The sequence below is a fragment of the Phoenix dactylifera genome, chromosome 1 (assembly GCF_051530095.1).
Source record: "Phoenix dactylifera cultivar Ajwa chromosome 1, Ajwa_hap1_PhDact_Kaust_v1.1, whole genome shotgun sequence".
Taxonomy (NCBI): Eukaryota; Viridiplantae; Streptophyta; class Magnoliopsida; order Arecales; family Arecaceae; genus Phoenix; species Phoenix dactylifera.
Window position 1 is genome coordinate 16260303 of NC_143190.1, and position 18774 is coordinate 16279076.

General features: G+C 39.7%; 1 protein-coding gene and 1 pseudogene across 4 annotated transcripts; one reads left to right on the plus strand and one right to left on the minus strand.

Moving 5' to 3' along the window:
* Positions 1–4463: 4463 nt before the first annotated feature.
* SIP2 (seed imbibition 2) lies at positions 4464–9122 on the plus strand. Of its 3 annotated transcripts, XM_088721033.2 has the most exons (16): positions 4492–4551; positions 4697–4933; positions 5081–5277; positions 5362–5639; positions 5783–5873; positions 5979–6027; positions 6174–6265; positions 6345–6455; positions 6539–6661; positions 6769–7179; positions 7271–7412; positions 7503–7570; positions 7767–7901; positions 8002–8219; positions 8319–8407; positions 8520–9122. In XM_088721033.2, exons 3-16 carry the CDS (start codon positions 5087–5089, stop codon positions 8886–8888), a joined length of 2367 nt encoding a protein of 788 aa, XP_088577159.2. In that variant the 5' UTR covers positions 4492–4551; positions 4697–4933; positions 5081–5086; the 3' UTR covers positions 8889–9122. The 3 variants fall into 3 exon arrangements, with proteins under 3 accessions (XP_008810969.4, XP_008810971.4, XP_088577159.2); XM_008812747.6 differs by lacking the exon at positions 4697–4933 and having other exon boundaries at positions 4464–4686; XM_008812749.6 differs by lacking the exon at positions 4697–4933 and having other exon boundaries at positions 4467–4551.
* A 1103-nt stretch (positions 9123–10225) lies between these two features.
* Positions 10226–12867, minus strand: LOC149768511 (uncharacterized; annotated as a pseudogene). The gene is made up of 4 exons (XR_016406089.1): positions 12260–12867; positions 10872–10993; positions 10596–10712; positions 10226–10490 (listed from the first exon to the last, which is right to left on the minus strand). The product of XR_016406089.1 is annotated as an uncharacterized LOC149768511 (transcript).
* Between the last annotated feature and the right edge of the window lie 5907 nt (positions 12868–18774).

Here is an 18774-nt window from a genome sequence, read left to right on the forward strand (position 1 = left end):
TTGATCAATCAGGAATCTTCTATGCGTGTGACCTCATAGGTTCGAACCTAAGCCGGTAGTATAGGAACAATTTCCTACACTAATCGATGTGACCATCTAGCAATGGTACCCGACGTCCGGATAGGCCGAATAGATGCGAAGCAAATATTCTGGAATCCTGAACTATGGTAACTGTATAATTCAATCCCTTTGACTCCTAATGCCAGGATGACTTAGAGCTCACTGTCAACCCTATAATTAGTACATCCATTATGTGATTAACTTTAGATATTCCGTGACTTCTCACTGGGATTACCTTGGCCAAGGTTTTGCTAAATTAATTACAAGATATTATCTCCTATTTTCAGAAGGGATCAATTCCATCTTGACTCAAAACTGACTACGCAAGTACTTGACTGCACCCAATAACCTTCCGTCACTGAATTAGAAATTCAGGTAGTCCGGTACCAAAGTACAGTGAGTTGCTTGCTAGTCACAGGTTGTGGTCTCAGGTCAGAGGGCCAAACTTATACCCATATCCACTCGGAACATCTCTTGACAGTAGAGCATTCCGGAATTGGTCACGTTCAGTGAAATGTACTCCTACACTTCATCTGTGTGGCATACCAGTGTCTCCACACTTCTTGGTTAAGAGGACAACCAACGTATAGGTCACACAATGACCGAATCTCGATAATGTTGTCGTCCTAGTAACAACATATCATTTGGTCGCAAACAAGTTTAAGGACTCAAAGATAAATCCTCCTTTATCATAACATAAGTCCTAAGGACTTCATCATATAAGAGTTCATTTGAAGACGAAATGATGAATAATGCCAAATAACACTTTATTAATTTGTCAATTCATTTACAAAATTCAATCATCAATATGCTGACGATTGACATTTAGGATACAAATCCCAACAATTTTAACTTTTTACAATAGATAAATGGTTTTAGTAATACTGTCAATTTAACTAGGTGTAACTGTAGGTTTTACAAAATATAGGGTGTAACTATAATAAATGTAAATCTTAGGAGGATTTTTGTATGGTTATTTTAGTCATTTTAAAAAAAAATTTCTGTCGTGGCACTTAGGTCCCATTAAAAGTTAACAGTTTGACTAACGTTATGTTAAATTATGGGTTAAAATATTAGATTAAAATTAACCTCAGAGGGGTAAGAGAGTTTTTCATTAGGTGTAAATTAAATTTACCTCTAATCTCAGAGAAGTTTTTGTAATTTACTCTTTATTTTATTTGTGAAGTAGCACTAAATATGATCGAAAGAAAAGCTGCAATACCCCTAAAAATAAACCTAAGGCGGACAATAAAGGGAATGACTAAGACTTCATTTAGCAGAGTTGTTGGTAGTAGATCTTTCGAAAGTAGAGCTTTTAGAAGTAGAGCTTTTATAAAAAGCTATTTGTTGTTTAGTAACTATATTTCTAAAATGCGGTGAAACTTCAATATATATTTGGTAAACAAACTAAAAAAGTACTTTTGGTATGACAAAATGACCATAAAAAATATTGCATAGTATTATACAATAGTGCATAATAAAGTATAATATATATTAATAATAAATATATAATATAGTATAATATTATTGTAATATAATATAATATTATTATAATATAGTAATATAATATTGTATACTACAGCATAATAATATAATATAATTTGATATTATATGTTAATATAATATTATATTTATAGTATAATACAATAATAAATGTATAAAATATTATAATTATTATCATTATATATTAATATTTTATTCATATAATATTTTTAGGAACTAATATTTCGAAAAAAATGAGAATAAAGCTAAAAAAAATTTTCCACAAACAAAAATCCGAACGATGGATAAATAAATGGAGAAAAAGGAATACCTTGATCGCGGGAAAGCTAAGGCCGATTAGGGTTTCTTGTTTTCTTTGTCTAGACTCTTGCAGAATTCTGTAATATAAAAGGGACATTTTCTATAATTATAATATTTCATCATGGGTATTTTGGTCCAAAAAAAATTATGAATTAAAACAGCTTTTCGACACATGCTAAAAGTGATTTTCTGAAAAAGCTCCAAAATGGAGCTTTTGGAGCTTCTCCCAAGAAGTTGTTTCAGCTTTCTGGCAAAGCTAAAATAGATTTTCGATTTTTTTATCAAATGCGTCTATTCTATTCAAAAGTACTTTTGAAGGGTGAAAAAATGCTTGCTGGCCCACCAAAAGCTCTTCCACGGGGCCTAAAGCTGCCATTGAAAATCGATGCATAAGCCTTTAAGTAAATTGCATAAGGATCCACAATGAGCTAACTAGTCCGCAGCAGAATTAGCCTCACCATAGATATGTTCAACCTTGAAATAATCAAAAGAAAAGATAATCTCAAAGACATCACAGAGTAATGAAATGTTAGACTTTGGATTGAGGTTGCCATTAATTCTGCCGAATCTCTTTCAAGAATTATTTTTGCACATCTCAAGATAAATCCTACAACAATGAGACCTTCCCAAGCTGCACTATGCTCTAGTTACCATATCTGGGACAAAGGTGTTGCAGGTGATGAGATTCCATATCTGGGACATCCCACCAAAACATGACCAACATCTTCCTCTGAATTACCAACATCACAAGCAATCAGCTCATAGTTACCATTATGAGTTAGGAGGGATTTATATTGTATTTGTAATGAGCTAGGCCTCACCCAAAATAGCTAATCATAAGATACTGTTTGGAGTTTCTTAATCCTGTATAAGTACCAAATATTTTTCTAATAAAAAACTGATATGGGACTAAATACATGTTCGCATAGATCCTCATAGTAATCGCTCTCAAAAAACAGTAATCGCTCTCAAAAGACCTTCACCAGAAGAGTTTTACTCTTGGTGGTACTGACTGTACCTTTCAAATGTTAGAGAGATCTTTACAACCATCCGCTGAGTATAGGTAAGCAAGTAGTTTTTGACAAATGTCCCGGATCTCGACATGCTAGAACTTCAGTTATGCCATATAATCTTATCCCCTAATATATTTCAGAATGGGAATGGATGTGATCTGATCAACCATATTTGAATTAGAAAGACACCTGCAAGAAGGCAATGTTCCCCACCCGAATTGTTTAGCAGCATGGAGACATGGTTACCTTCTAAAGTAGATAATAAACTCATTGGGACTGGCATCATGTTTAATGGTAAAATACATAATTAACCAAGCATCAGATAGGATATTAACACGATCACCATTACCAATGTGCCATCCAAAAGAGTGTTGCACCACCCATGCTTCCTTGGCAATTTGACGCCAGATACAAGATGATCTTCTTCCTGGCTTGTAATTCTCTCATGTACCTCTAAATTTGTACTTTCAAACTAGTGCCCTCCCCCACAAAGTGTTAGGATTTAAAATCAGATTTGCAGCTAGCCTGGCCATGAAAGCACGACGTCTTAAGCACAGCATGGAGGAAGCTCAATTTGACTCTTACCATATATATATATATATGCTCTTTCCATATTGACCTTAATCACCATCAAGACTTTGTCTATTGGATGCAATCTCCGACTAACGTAAAATTTCATGGGCAATCAAGAAGTTATCTATAATTTTGTCTGCCGCCCATGAAGGCTCCTTGTTCCTCCGAAACAATTGTGGGCATATGAGGCTTCATCCTGTTAATCAAAAGTTTGGCTACAATCTAATAGAGAGTTTTACATAAACTTATAAGCCGAAAATCTTTAAACTCATGCGGTTACTTGTGTTTGGAGCAAGAGTAATAAAATTGCGTTTCCATACCTCAGGCATGCTGCATATCAGAGCTCCTCACGGATGGAAGATATTACATCATCTTTAGTTACAGTCCAGAGATCTTTAAAAATTAGAAGCATCATCTTTAGTTACAGTCTAGAGATCTTTAAAAATTAGAAGCATCATCTTTAGTTACAGTCCAGAAGGGGGAAACCATCAGAATCTGGAGCTTCATCAGCTCTAGTCAAAAATTAGAAGCATCATCTTTAGCTACAGTTCAAAAAACTTTAAAAATTAGAGGGGAAAACTACCAGATTTTGGAGCTTCATCAGCTCTCAAACTAGCAATTACAGCCTCTGCCACAACTCAGGACTTCATCCAAAATGGCTAGGATGAAGGTCCTCACCTAAAATAGTAAGGGTGAAGATATTTTTTGGATTTACAAACACCATAATCGGTCCATAGTCAGCCTCCATAAATCTATGGAGGAGTATCGCTAGTTAATATAGACTATAAAACGAATTTGCTTTGATACCATTTGTCATTTTAGATTTCTTAGTCCTATATAAATACTTAAAATATTTTTAGTAAATAATCGATATGGGACTAAATATATGCTCTACGGTCTTCACGAACCATCAAGGCTAAATGCATAAAATCAGCAACCACGTGTCAAAATCCCATTCATCTGATGTCAGAGACTTGGTCGACCTTCAGCGGGGGCGGGAGTATAAAGTCCCTCCCTCCCCCGTCTCTCCCTCCTCCATCACATGAGCGGGCGCTAGCCTCTAAAAGAGTGCTCTACCAAAGAAGAGGCGTTCCATTTAGGAGTGCGGTTCTTTATCTCTCTTATCTATCTAGCGAGCTATCTATTTTTTAACATCTTCTCGACCTTCATTTCACTATCAATCGCTTGGAACTCCAAGAGATCACTTTATCTTCTTCTTTAAATTAGAGTCTAAAAGGTGCGTGCAGGATCCTGGACTACTGTTTGCAGAGAGAAGCCATTAAAAGGCTCCAGGGAATTTAAACCGACTCGAGTTCCATTCATGTCGCCGCCATCGACTTCATGGGATCTCGATCGATGTTTTGGCTTTAGACTTAAACCTTCGTTTCATTTCCATCAACAGTTTTTATGAAGAAAATTTTCGTGAAAACTGAAATTTAGGCTTTGTTTGCTCTCCGAGAGAAAAAGGGTTTTCGCAGTTTTCGGTGATTTCCTTGAAATTCCAGGGCGCTCCTGTTACCGGTGCAGCCCATGGAAACCAAGATGCCCTTATCATTCTTTCTATTTACTTCGGATACCATGAGGAACACTTTGCAGCTACAGGGATTCTGATTATTTGGACGGTGATGCAGGGCAAGATGACGGTGGGTCCGAAGATCTCGATCAGCGATGGCAACCTGGTGGTCCACGGGAAGACCATCCTCACCGGCGTCCCGGATAACATCGTCCTCACCCACGGGGCCGGCGTCGGCCTCGTCGACGGTGCCTTCATCGGCGCCACCGCCTCCGCCCGCACGAGCCTCCATGTCTTCACCATGGGCACCCTCCAGTACGCCATCATCTCCTCCTTCTTTCCTCCAACTTTGTATCGGGATATCAGATCCGAAACGTAACGATTGGGTGGTGGTTGCAGGGGCCTGAGGTTCATGTGCTTGTTCCGGTTCAAGCTATGGTGGATGACGCAGCGGATGGGGATGGCCGGCCGGGAGGTGCCGCTGGAAACCCAGTTCATGCTGGTGCAGAGCAAGGACGGCACGGCCGAGGCCGAGCTCGGAGCCGCCGCCGGAGACTCCGGAGAGGAAGGTGGCGCGGCCACCATCTACACGGTTTTCCTCCCCCTCCTCGAGGGCCAGTTCCGGGCCTCTCTCCAAGGCAACGAGCACGACCAGATCGAGATCTGCCTCGAGAGCGGTAAGTTTAGCCCCCAAAAAATATTACCCAAAAAAAAAAAAAAAAATCCAGCACGATTTACCGATCGGGAGCTCTTGCAGCAAATTGGAGAACCATCTCCGGTCAAATTAGATCACATCATCTAAAACTTTCTTTGTGTGCAGGAGATATGGCGGTTGAGACCAATCAGGCGCAGTACATGGTCTACATGCAGTCCGGGACCAGTCCCTTCGAAGTCATTACTCAGGCGGTCAAGTATGGATCGAACCCCGTAGATTATTTTCCCTTCAATTTTGTTGTTTTCATCCAAGTTCAGATTTGTGGGTTCTGATGCTAACCCATTATGGTGGAAACAAACAGGGCTGTTGAGAAACACATGGGAACGTTCCATCACCGTGAGAAGAAGAAGGTATCCGTGACATAAACAATTTGCTGGCCCAAAATTATTGAATTTGATTTTGTTTTTTTCTAGATTATTCCACATCTTTTCCGTCGCATTTATAACGTCGTAATAGTGACAAATTAACGTTCTTCTCGTTTCCTGGGTGATGGCAGATGCCTTCTTTCCTGGACTGGTTCGGATGGTGCACATGGGACGCTTTCTACACCGAGGTCACGGCCGAGGGCGTCCATGAGGGCCTTAAAAGGCATTTCCAACCTTTACCGAGTTTACCACGATCCATTATTTGATTTTGATCATAACCGTTGGTTTATTGTTTGTTCCAGCTTATCAGACGGCGGGGCGCATCCGAAGTTCCTGATCATAGACGATGGTTGGCAACAAATCGGCTCCGAAGTCCAGGGCCAGTCCAGTGTCGTCGTGCAGGAGGGAGCACAGTAAGATCAATCACCGTCCGTCCATTGTTTTCCTGGGGTGGTGATGTGAGATAGTTGACGCCGTGCTTGTTTCCGTCTTTCAGATTCGCTAGCAGGCTTACCGGGATCAAGGAGAACGCCAAGTTCCAGAAGAAGAGCGGAGAGGAGGACCAATCCCCTGGACTCAAGGTCGTCGTGGACGAGGCCAGGCAGCATCATAACGTCAAGTGTGTACCCTTGTCTTTTTTTTTTCCATCCGTCGATTTTAGATTATATGGACGGGATACGATCGATTGTATATATACATATGATTTATGGATACGATGTGATGTAGGTACGTGTACGTCTGGCACGCGATGGCCGGTTACTGGGGAGGGGTGAAGCCGGCGGGGGAGGGAATGGAGCACTACGAGAGCACGTTGGCCTACCCGGTGACCTCACCGGGGGTGATGGGAAACCAGCCCGATATCGTGATGGACAGCCTCGCGGTGCAGGGGCTGGGTCTGGTACACCCGAAGAAGGTGTACAGCTTCTACACCGAGCTCCACGCGTACCTCGCCTCCTGCGGAGTTGACGGCGTTAAGGTCGACGTCCAGAACATCATCGAGACCTTGGGTGCCGGCCACGGTGGCCGTGTGTCCCTCACACGTGCCTACCAACAGGCCCTGGAGGCGTCCGTTAGTCGTAATTTCCCGGACAACGGCTGTATCTCTTGCATGTGCCACAACACTGACATGCTGTACAGGTAGGTGTTAGTGTCACTATTTATCAGTGGGGACCCAGCCCAGTGACTCGTCTGATGATGATCTGATGGTTGCAATTGGTTGGCTTTGCAGCGCGAAGCAGACGGCGGTGGTGAGGGCGTCGGACGACTTCTTTCCGAGGGATCCAGCGTCGCATACCATCCACATTTCTTCGGTGGCGTATAATACGCTTTTCCTAGGCGAATTTATGCAGCCAGACTGGGATATGTTCCATGTAAGTGCTCCACAAGGACTCTCTTTTACATAATATATACCTATATATAGATAGAAATGGAATGGAAACAAATGTTTGGTTTGCGAACAGAGCCTCCACCCAGCGGCGGAATACCACGGAGCCGCCCGTGCCATCGGTGGGTGCGCGATCTACGTTAGGTGAGCCGTCTATCAGTATCTAAATCAACTAATGTTCTTCTAATGATTCCATGGCATTTCGTTTCTGTGTGTGGTGTGTTGTCGCAATTCCGAAATCGGTACCGAAGGAGGCCTGAAACCATGCCCTGCAAGATGATGGGTCGCATCTCTCTGATTAACGCTTACTGATTGTTGTTAATGCTTGGTGATGTGTCAGTGACAAGCCGGGCCACCACAACTTCGAGCTGCTAAGGGCGCTGGTCCTGCCCGATGGGTCCGTGCTCCGCGCCCAACTCCCTGGTCGTCCCACCCGTGACAGCCTCTTCAACGACCCCGCCCGTGATGGCACTAGGTGCCTTTTTCTGCCCTGCTAATTTAATGTCGAGATTTAGAAGAACTCTCTTATTTGGGTATTAATGGAGGTTAATCATGACATGGTAATATTGATGCAGCTTGCTGAAGATATGGAATGCGAACAAGTGCACGGGCGTGGTGGGCGTGTTCAATTGCCAGGGCGCCGGGTGGTGCAAGATCGCCAAGAAGACCCGCGTACACAACGCCGCCCCGGGGACCCTCACCGGCACCGTCAGCGCCCGGGATGTCGATAACATCGCCCAGCTCGCCGGCGAAGGCTGGGACGGCCAAGCCGCCGTCTATGCCTATAAATCAGGTTCAGTATCGTCCTTCATTCTCCCGCGCGTTTAAGCTCTTTCTTTCTTTTTCATCATATCCTCCGTTGTTGATCGGTCGGTGTTGCTCATTCTCGCAGGTGAATTGGTTCGGCTGCCGAAGGGCGCAACGCTGCCGGTGACTCTCAAAGTTCTTGAATATGAGCTCTTCCATATCTGCCCCATTAAGGTACCGGTTTGTTCTCATAGCTTAGGTTTTTGCAATAACCAGGTGCAATTTTTTTTTTTTGAGGTGCTGAGTTCCAATCTCATCGGAACCTTTGTTTTTGCCGTTTGTTCAGGTGATCAGCCCGGGCATCTCGGTGGCACCGATCGGACTGCTGGATATGTTTAATTCTGGCGGAGCGGTGGAGCAATTCGACATTCGGATGCCATCCACTGGCTCGACGGCGGACCGCCGCGATGATGGTGATGCTTCTTTCGATGTGGCTGAGCAATTCAGTGAGAACAGAGCAGCTACTGCCACGGTTGTTCTTAGAGTACGGGGATGCGGACGGTTCGGGTTTTACTCATCCCAGAGGCCGATTAAGTGTACACTGGATTCTTCTGATGTGGAGTTCAGCTATGATTCTGCTATGGGGCTTGTGATGCTCAATATCCCTGTGCCGGAGGAGGAGATGTACCGGTGGGCTCTTGAGATCCAAGTCTAAAAGGTTGAGTCGTCCTTTGCTCCGGAGGAATGAACGGCTTGGCTTTTGTGTTCACTTCCATCGCTTATGGCAATAGAGTTCCTGTGCTTATCTATTAACATTGAAGGAAGGAGATGTCAGGATAATTTTGTAGTCAAGAGGGTAGTTGAAAGTCCCTTGCTCCAGAGGAATATATTGGCTGTAGTGTTCACTTTCATCGCTTGTTGCAATAAAATTGCTATGCTTATCTGTGAACATTGAATGCATGAGCTTTCAGGACAATTTTATAGTTATGGCAATTTATGTTGCCAGAGTTATTGAAAACTACTAATTTCTGATGTTTGGGTGTCTAAAATATCGCAAAGTATGCATCAGAGAAGAGTTGCATAAGCAGAATCTCGTTTTCCTTCTTTGGAACCTCTAAGAATATGAACTATAATTTCTTGTTGTGCTTTTTGTTTGAGCTAAGTTTGTCAACCCATCTAAGATACTGCAATCATTTGTAAAACATGATTTATTTCAAATGTTTGGCACCATTTGTAGGGTTTGAACATTGACACGGATAGAGCTGGTCACTATTTGCGAGATAAATCCTTTCATTGTAGTGATACTATTGCAAAGATGTTTCTTTGATTTCTTCTCTCTTTGTTTTTTGATGATGATGATGAGTGATGTTTCTCTGATTGGCTCCGAGCTGATGTGAAAGAAGAAAATAGCTGTGATGTAAAAATGGTTTAGTATTGATATCTGCAATCCTTTTTGTTATTAGTTTCTATGAATTGAGACTGCACAAACAGAAGGAAAATGAAGCAAGTATTATTTAACAATGCCAAAGAAATACGCCAGCTAACTAGGTGGCAATCGAGTCGAACATAAATGAGTTGGGTCAGGTTTGGTCAGAAAATCATAAACCTGAACCTGGTCTGTTTATAAAATAGGTCAGAAATTGCAATCTGAATCTGTCATGTTTAATAAACAAATAATCTGCTCCAACCTGTTTAACTTGTTTAATAAACTGATAACTTGTTAGCCCAACCCAAACCGACCTGATTTGTTTAAACTTTTTGATAAATAGGTAACCTGTTAGCCTAACCCAACCTAGCCCAATCTGTTTAATACATTAAGCAACAAAAGAAAAAGAAAAGAAACGTAGAAAACATTACAAGAATCCTGTCTAAATAGCATCGACATTCAAAAAGCATTCAATCTTTACAACAAGCACCGAAAACCATTCAATACAGAAACTTCCGGGTAACATTTACATTTAGAAGCTATTTGTTCATTCATATAATACCAGAACATTCCGGGACGGTCCTTCAACCAATCGTATCTTAATTTAATTTCTGGGGCATCATTGAGAAGAGAAATAAGGTCCTTATAAATATTCTCTAACTTATTGGAGCTTCAATCTTCATCTATCAAAGATGCTACTTTCAGATCTCCTTCTGAATGATCATGAGAATGCATGGATCCGTTCTGTAAGATGCTATTATACATTTTGAGAGCATCATTTGCAGAGATTGCTTGCACAGATTCATCCAAATTCAGGAACCTATTTCTGTTCTCAAACTTCTTCACCAACTTTTATTTAGAGGAATCTGAGAGCCAGCACGCACACTGTGTCTGTAATTACCATGAAAAGTTAAAAGAAAGAAGGGCAATCAGTATGAATCAATAGATTCATGCATACAGATCAGGACTCAAAGCAGGAATATCTTTTTACCAAGTAATGCCCCTGACAAGGCCCCATCTATAACCAACATATGCAGATTTCCTAAAGCCAACACTAAAACCCTTTTGTGCAGAAGCTTCCTTGCCTGCTGTTATACTATCTCGATATCCCATCCAAAATTTTGTCAAGTTATCCAAAGGGTCGTCGTTCAAAAAGTTTTGAGAAGATATTGTTCATATCGATATGAAAATCAGTTATGACTTAGAAACTTCTGCGCACATAATCTAGTAGATGCAGATAAGCGAATGATTCCACACAGTCTAAAAGGATACTGTATGGTTTTTGTTGTGCCTGCACCTCCCTTCTCTGTTTAATATGGATGCATGACTCGAGCCATCATCTAAAATGTCATTTGAAAGATCATCTTCAAACCAAAAATTATCACTTCCATCATCTGAAACAAAAGTGTGCTAAGTCAGCAGATCTAGTTATTTCCTTCTAAATCAACTATAATAGATGCTTTTATAAAATTCAAACTCCATGGAAACTCTAGTTATTTAGAAAATAGCTATATTTGGGCAAAAAGATGTATATAGTCACTAATCCTCGAGATTCCATTAATGCTAACTTTAGTTTTTGATGGTTGTAACTGGACTATAGAGACATAATTTATGGATTTCTTAGGCTTCAATCACTGTAAGTCATCACTCAACATAAATTATCATTCAATAAGTTATAGAAAATTGTAATTTTTATGCACCACATATATTCCACCCGACTTAATAAGTTGCAAAACAAAGATAGGTAAACTTATGTGAAAATCGCGTTAATGTGGACACCAAAATCTTGAAACCGATTGGACTCTTTCACTTGGAGGTATGTTTTTTTGTTATGATGCGAAAATTATCTTCTTCCTTTTGGGATGGTTATTACGGCAGTAATGCCTAGTAATTCTCGGTCCTTGTTATGCATGATGAGAAAAATGTTTTCTCGCCGAGTATAAACAGCATCCATCCATTTAATTTTGGGTGCCATTTAGACCTGAAGTGAAAAAAAAAACTTTTATTTTCATGAAGATCTGGGCTGCCAAGCTTCATTCCAATGCAATCTAGCTGCAAATTAACAGTCTAAAGATTTGTGTTTGGTCAAACTGTAATACTTGCCATATCAATTATAACCCTTGGATTTTGTTCGAACTACGGTACTTTAGTATGCCTACTCAGGCTTTCCACTTGCTATAAGAGAGATATCAGGATAATTCATTATACAGCAATTATCCTGCATAGATTACAGCCAAGCAACTATACATGTGGGTGAATCGGATTATAATTAATTAAATGGAAAACTAGAACCTGAAAGTATATAGAATGGAATTATTAAGTGAAAAATAATGAGGACATACCCGAAAGGCTGAAATTAATTCCTCATGAAACAAGAACCAAATTTCTAATCATGGTTACAATATTAACCTGTGCCAAAAAAGAATCTACCAAAAGAAACTATCAAATAGATATAAATATCAAAAGAAACTACACATATCTACCACTTAATAATTAATAACCACCACCATAACTCCATAAGTCCAATGACGATCCATAGTCAAAGCAAATAAAAAAAGAGTCCCATGACAACATCCATATTTAAATCAAAACTAAAAAGGAGTTCTAAACAAAAAGCAACTCAAGTCCAAAAAAGTATCCATGATCATGATTCATCTTACCATAGATTGGATTCAACATTGGCCGAGCATTGAGTTGATTGGGCTTCATTGTAGGAACTTAAGTTTATAACATCTTCTACAATCTCATCTATCTCGGGTTCCAAAACATCTACGTTGAAATATTACAACAATTAATAATAAATTCATTCAAAAAATAATAGAAATATAATTAATGAAATATATACCTTTTTTTCCAAACATCCAATCTTGAGCGTAAATTAAGGCCTTAGCATTATGTGGTTTAAGTCTACTACGATACTTATTAAGTACTCACTCATTGATACTAAAAGTAGATTTAGAGGCGATTGTAAATATTAGAATAGTTAGAATATCACGTGCCATAAGAGAAAGTTGAGGATAATGAAACTGATTGACTTTTCAAAAATCAAGAATATCGAAATTGAATTTGGTATCAACTCTAGGCTCGTCCAAATATAATTCCAATTGAGACTTATATGCAGTAGCCGCAAAATCAAAGCTTTCAAATTTATCAAAATCCTACATTATTTAAAAAAATAAAATGAGTTATTTATTAAAAAAAATACCATATACAACTATAATATATTTATTTTGATAAAAAAATTTATATTACCTTAAAAGCATCTGCTTTTCTATATGGCTCAGAAATCTCACAAGAAGTACCCCTCTCTATGTCTCCATGAGTTGATGTGCTAATAGTTGGAGCTTCAGAAGAAGCAAGCATATACTGATTAAGAAGAGAAAACATACAATCGCGAATGCGCATGCTCTCGGTACAACCATATCCATTCAATTTCTTACAACAATACTCCACAAACTGATATTTGTACTAAGGATCCAAAATGATTGCCATGGCCAAGATTAAGTTATGATCCAACCAATACTTTTCAAATTTTCCATACAACTACTATGCTATTCTTTGCATGAAAGCATCTATGCTCTCCATCTCTTGCCTTAAAGTGAGCTCAATGAAGAAAACTTGAGAAAAAAATAAGGTTTGATGTAGGATATTTAACTCCGAAGAATACTAAATTAACATCATAGAATATACTCAACAACTCGCTAATTTTCTCAACTTTGCCCCACTCCTCTTCAAATGGACAATGCTTGTAATTAGAGTCACTTAATTTCAAATGAAAAAGGCTCGGCGGTAACAAAGAGCACTCTCTAGCATCAAAAAAGTTTAATCCCATCTTGTAGGAATACCTTAGCCTTTTTTACTTTCCAAAGAAACTTGTCTAACACATTTCAAAAATTTTTGTTTTCGAACTTGTGGACCTCTCACATATTTAATACTTTCACGATCCTTAGGTTCCTCTATCTTGTTTAATCCCTCTTGTACAATTAAGTTAAGAATATGAGCACAACATTGAACATGAAAGAACTCACTAATTGAGTAAAATATATTTTCCAAATTTAGTTGGATCTTTAGCATGTCAACAAAAACATCATTTCCTGATGCATTATCTAAAGTCATGCAATATAATTTCTTTTCAATCCCCCAATCAATCAACAGACCATAAATTGTTTCACATAAAGATATGCCATTACGTGGAGGAGGCATAAAATGAAAGTTGAGAATTTTCTTTCGTAACACCCATTCTTCATTAATAAAATGGATAGTTAAATATAAATACTCATCGGTAGTAATAGAGGTCCACAAATCCGAAGTCAAGTTTATCCTAGAAGGAATTGAATGTAGATGCAACACTAATTTTTTTTTTTTATACAATTTCAACAAATCAGCCTTTACAATATTCCTTGATACTAACTTGACATGCTCACAAACATAAGCAAACAAAGATCTAATGCCTTCATACTCAACAAATTGAAATGGTTGACCATGCTTAATAATTGCAAATATTAGTAATTCACAAAATTTCTCAGGATCAAATTTAGTAGAACACATTGATATAGATCCTTCAGATTGTGATAAGATCATTTGTCCTATGTCACGGTTCTTTCTACAACTCTCTAAATGATGTTTCAGAATTTCGGTCCCAACCTTACCACCAAATAGATATTCCGCACCACACTTTACACACTTGCATCTTTGGGTTGCTTCATTTACATGAAAATTTGATAAACAGGTGATGTTAGTTTTCTTTTACAATTGGATGTGTGGGGTCACCTACTACAACTGTATTAGAACCCAAAGGCATTGATTCATTCTTCCTATGATCATTACTCTCCAACTCTATATTCACGGCAAACTGTTTATCCATCTATATCATATAATTTAAAACTATATTAGAAGTCCAATCTAGAAAGAAAGTGATTGGCTTTGAGAAAAAAAAGTATATAATTCACTCTTCTATTAGAATTACAAAATGTTAGATATAAAAAAAAAATCATGCTAAGGAAATTAAAAAGACATTTAAGAAACCAATGTACATAAGCACCAATCATTTAGAAAGAAAAAGAAGAGAAGAGGGAAAGGAGTCTCAAATTCATCTTTTAATTTGCCGCAAAATCAAAATGGACACAATCGATTGCCTGCAAAAACAGGCCGTCCTAGATTGATTGTTGTTAGAAATAACTGATTCTTGTTTCAGGAATCAGCAAAATCTCATCCAAGAATCATCTCAGCCTCTTTATGCAAACCTATAAGCAATTATTTGTTGTTAAAGGCTAGCCCCAATATGACAAGCTCTAATAACTTAATATAACAACAAACTATCCTATGTAGTCATTCTAGATCTAGTAAGGAAACAACAGAAAATATAACAGACAATCAAAATTTCAGAATAGTAATTTATACAAATATCAAAATTTTAGACCTGTAGACTTGAATAGTAATGAAACAGTTGTAGACTTGTAGTTACATATAAAGGTCTAAAATATAAATGCAACCATTACATTTCTCTTCTAGTGTAATACAAAATTTAGAAGCCATATACGAATAGATCAACCAGATTACAATATTAAATATATTAAACGGGTTGACATGTTTCCGAACCTATTTAGCCCAAACCCAAATCTATTTATGGCGGGTCAAATATGAGCTGGATCATATTTTGCCAGCCCTATAGCTAACCTATCCATCTATATCAACTAAATGGATGAGGTGAGATGGCAACGGCGAATCCTAAAACCAAAAGCTAGGATGGCGCACAGCAAAATAGACAAGCCAGTCCCCAGACTTGTTAGCTTGCCCACATACACGTGTTGCATTAAGCTCAAGCAATCCACATGTTGTTTGTTTGTATTTTTCAATTTTTGCAGGAAAGGAGATATGTTCATGAAATTACTGAATGTATCCAATTCTTGGATGTTTGATTTAAAAATATAGTATAAAAAAGAAGAAAGATCACCATCCCATTCCATTACCAAATAAATGGAAATTGGACGCTTCCTTTACTCTCCATGAAGTGAATTCTAACTTGTTATCCATCTTATTCGTTCAGATTGAGGTGGTCTATCAGCACCGTTGCAGTAAAGATTCATATATTGTCAAGGTGTGAGATAAATCTCCACTTCACTTAGCTGATTGTTGGGCTAGAAAATCTTTGAAAACGTACGAGAACAATAAACATTAAGGTCTAGCATCCAGATCATCTTTTTAAAAATTGGACAGCAAATCCAGACAAATTAGGCACATCTGATCTCTGTCTCGACGACAATTATGTATGGTGTCATTTCATGCTCCACTTTTTTGGTGGTCTTCGCTGGGTTCAACTCCAGGCCCTCTCACCGACAAGCACTGGGAAGAGGGTTGTGATAAAGCTGGCATGGGGTTCTTTACCTACCAAGAGGATGTTAGCTGGACGAGGTGGTCGGATCACTCCGTACTGTGAGGTGTGCCTAGATATTAAGGAGACCATCATCCATGTTATCCTAGAGTGCCCCAGGGCAATGCAGGATTAGGAGAGGTTTTCTATTCCTCTCCACCAGGCTTTGGAGTCAGTAGAGAATCTATTACACTACTAGAGAGTCCATGAGAAGACCCATCACAGGCGAGGCAGGGATTATGAGGGCATACCTGGCTTATCACATTTGGTTGGATAGCAATGCACGCATGTTTGAGGGCAGAGGATCATTGCCGAGTACAGTGGTGGGAGAGCCTCCCGCCATGCATCGGAGATCATTATGACTACCACGTGGTTCACCTCTAGGATGACCAGGGACATCTGAGATACCCACTCTGCTGTCACAGCGCCCAAATTTGTCTTCTTCTCTTGGGAACCTCCACCCCTTAGTCATCTCAAAGTGAACTTTGATAGTAGCTGGTTGAAGGATGGAGCACACAGAGAGTGGGCTTTGTGATTAGAAATCATTTGAGTACGCTGATTGTAGCTGGAGAGCGACGTACCACCGGCTGGACCGTCATTGAGGTGAAGTTGGAGGCTGCCTGGGAGGGCATGTCCTATTCGAGGAGGGTCCTTGGAGACGACAAGATATTTCTAGAGGGGGACTCCGCCATGGTAGTTGACTGGATATGGGGAGTGGATCCGAAGACAAGTTTCTTCTAGGTAGCACATGTTTATCGGGAGGCGAACAGTGCAGCAGACTGGATTTCCTCGTTTGTGGCCCAGCATTCAGATGGAGTGATTTGGACCAAGGTTGGAGATATATCCCACCCTCTGTTTTGGCAGGCTATACTCATGTGAGAACTATATGAATGTCGTTTTAACCAAAAAAAAAAAATAGCCTTCTTACCCATCTCTCCCTTGCTTTGCGAGGTCTCTTATCAATAACTAAGTTTTTCTCCATCTTTCTAATAATTATATGCTTGACGGTCAAAAATAGAGCAATGGAATATAAGAAAAAAAAGATTATTCTTTCCTTCTTTTCTTAAAAAAAAAGTGAGTTGAATGGAAGAAATTCTTTGTCTCCTCTTCATTAATCATATATATGGCATGGCCAAGATTTTTTCTCAGTCATCCAAAAATAAAAAGACTGCTATGATCCTTTTATTTTTCTTTTCCCCTGACTAAACCTCATCATATTTGATCCTCAGGTAAATTCTTGATTAAATTATATAGTCTGATTTGAGCCAAAGGACCAGGGATCTAAACTTTTTCTTCTATGAAAATGCTAAAGCTGCCTAAGTTATAAAGGAACCACTTTGGATCAAAAGACCCCTGTTTCCTAATGAGTCATTTCATCACACCTTCTGCAGCTCCAAAAAGAAGGCAATCCTCTCACATTAGTGTCTTTTTAAAGCGAACAGTAAGCAACGGCTACCAGCTAATGGACAAAGTCCAGTACAAGTTGTGCTTGGTTGGTTAAGCACATGTGATGATGACATGCATGGGTGTTTATAATCTAATTATTTCGGATTTTTTTAGTTATTAATTTTAATTTGATAAACATGTTGTCATTTTTGTCAAGCGAATTTTTTATTCTTCCCTTTTTAAGTGCAACTAGCACGAATTAATTCAATAAAGATAAAAAATATATATCATATAAAAATTATAGATGCCAAATGAGTCATCCAAAACAAATAATCGCAGAAGTGACCCCCCCTAGACATCCCCTGTCACCCTCGTTCTCACCTTGATTTCTCCAAATCGAAATCCAACCCATTACCTTAATCTCAACCCAATCCATTATCGTTACCACAATCCAATCCAATCCCAACCCGTAGCCCAACCCAATCCATGGCCAAGCCAAGCCCAACCTAGAACCAGGCCATGTCTAATCCATATAGGCAACCAACCCATGGGCCCTACCTAAGCTCACACCAGTTGGGCCTTGGAAGATTAATTGGCTACATCAAACTACCCCTTCCTATATTCCTAATTATCTCCTATATGCCCCAAGCCTCTATTAGCTTCCTAGATCCAATAAGCTTGATTCATTGAGAAAAGTACCTGTTGATAGGGCTGTTAACGAGCCGAGCCGAGCCCGAGCCTGGGAGAGCTCGGCTCGGCTCGTTTCACAGAAGCTCGGGCTCGGGCTCGGGCTCGAGCTCGGTAACGAGCTCTATATTGGGCTCGAGCTCGGGCTCGCTTGGCAAAGCAAAGGCTCGGGCTTGAGCTCGTAAAGCTTGTTTCAATTACAAGCTCCAGAACGAGCTCGAGCTCGGGCTCGTAATCGGGCTCGAGCTCGGGCTCGGGCTTGATAACAGGCTATTTTTCTCTATGTGTCAGATTTTTATGAATTATAGTGCTGAAATAAAATTTTTCAGTGGGAGACTAGAGCTCGTTTGGGCTTGTGAGCTGCTCGGGCTCGAGCTCGGGCTCGGATGTAAACGAGCCTCATATTGGGCTCGGGCTCGGGCTTGTTTGACTAACGAGCCAAGCCCGAGCCGGGCTTTTACCGAGCCGAGCCCGAGCCGAGCCCGGGCAGCTCGGCTCATTAACAGCCCTACCTGTTGACCCCCATGATTTTGCTTATGTTGCATATATACCTCCGGTAGTTTGAAGTTTCAATTAATGGATGCTCTGCCCTAAACTGAGCATACTCTGACCTTGAGAGTTAGAACCCATAGCTTAATGCGATCCGCTACTGAATAACTTGGCTATAGTGTTCACTTCAATCACTTAATAAAGTTGCTATGCTTACCAATCAGCATCAAATGCATGAGGTTC

Bases quoted from the DNA above. Each gene is read 5' to 3' on its own strand.
- SIP2 (XM_008812747.6), top strand. From the start codon at position 5,087: ATGACGGTGGGTCCGAAGATCTCGATCAGCGATGGCAACCTGGTGGTC. The intron at 6,028-6,173 runs GTATCCGTGACA...GGGTGATGGCAG, and splicing joins ATCACCGTGAGAAGAAGAAG to ATGCCTTCTTTCCTGGACTG. The intron at 7,571-7,766 runs GTGAGCCGTCTA...GTGATGTGTCAG, and splicing joins GGGTGCGCGATCTACGTTAG to TGACAAGCCGGGCCACCACA.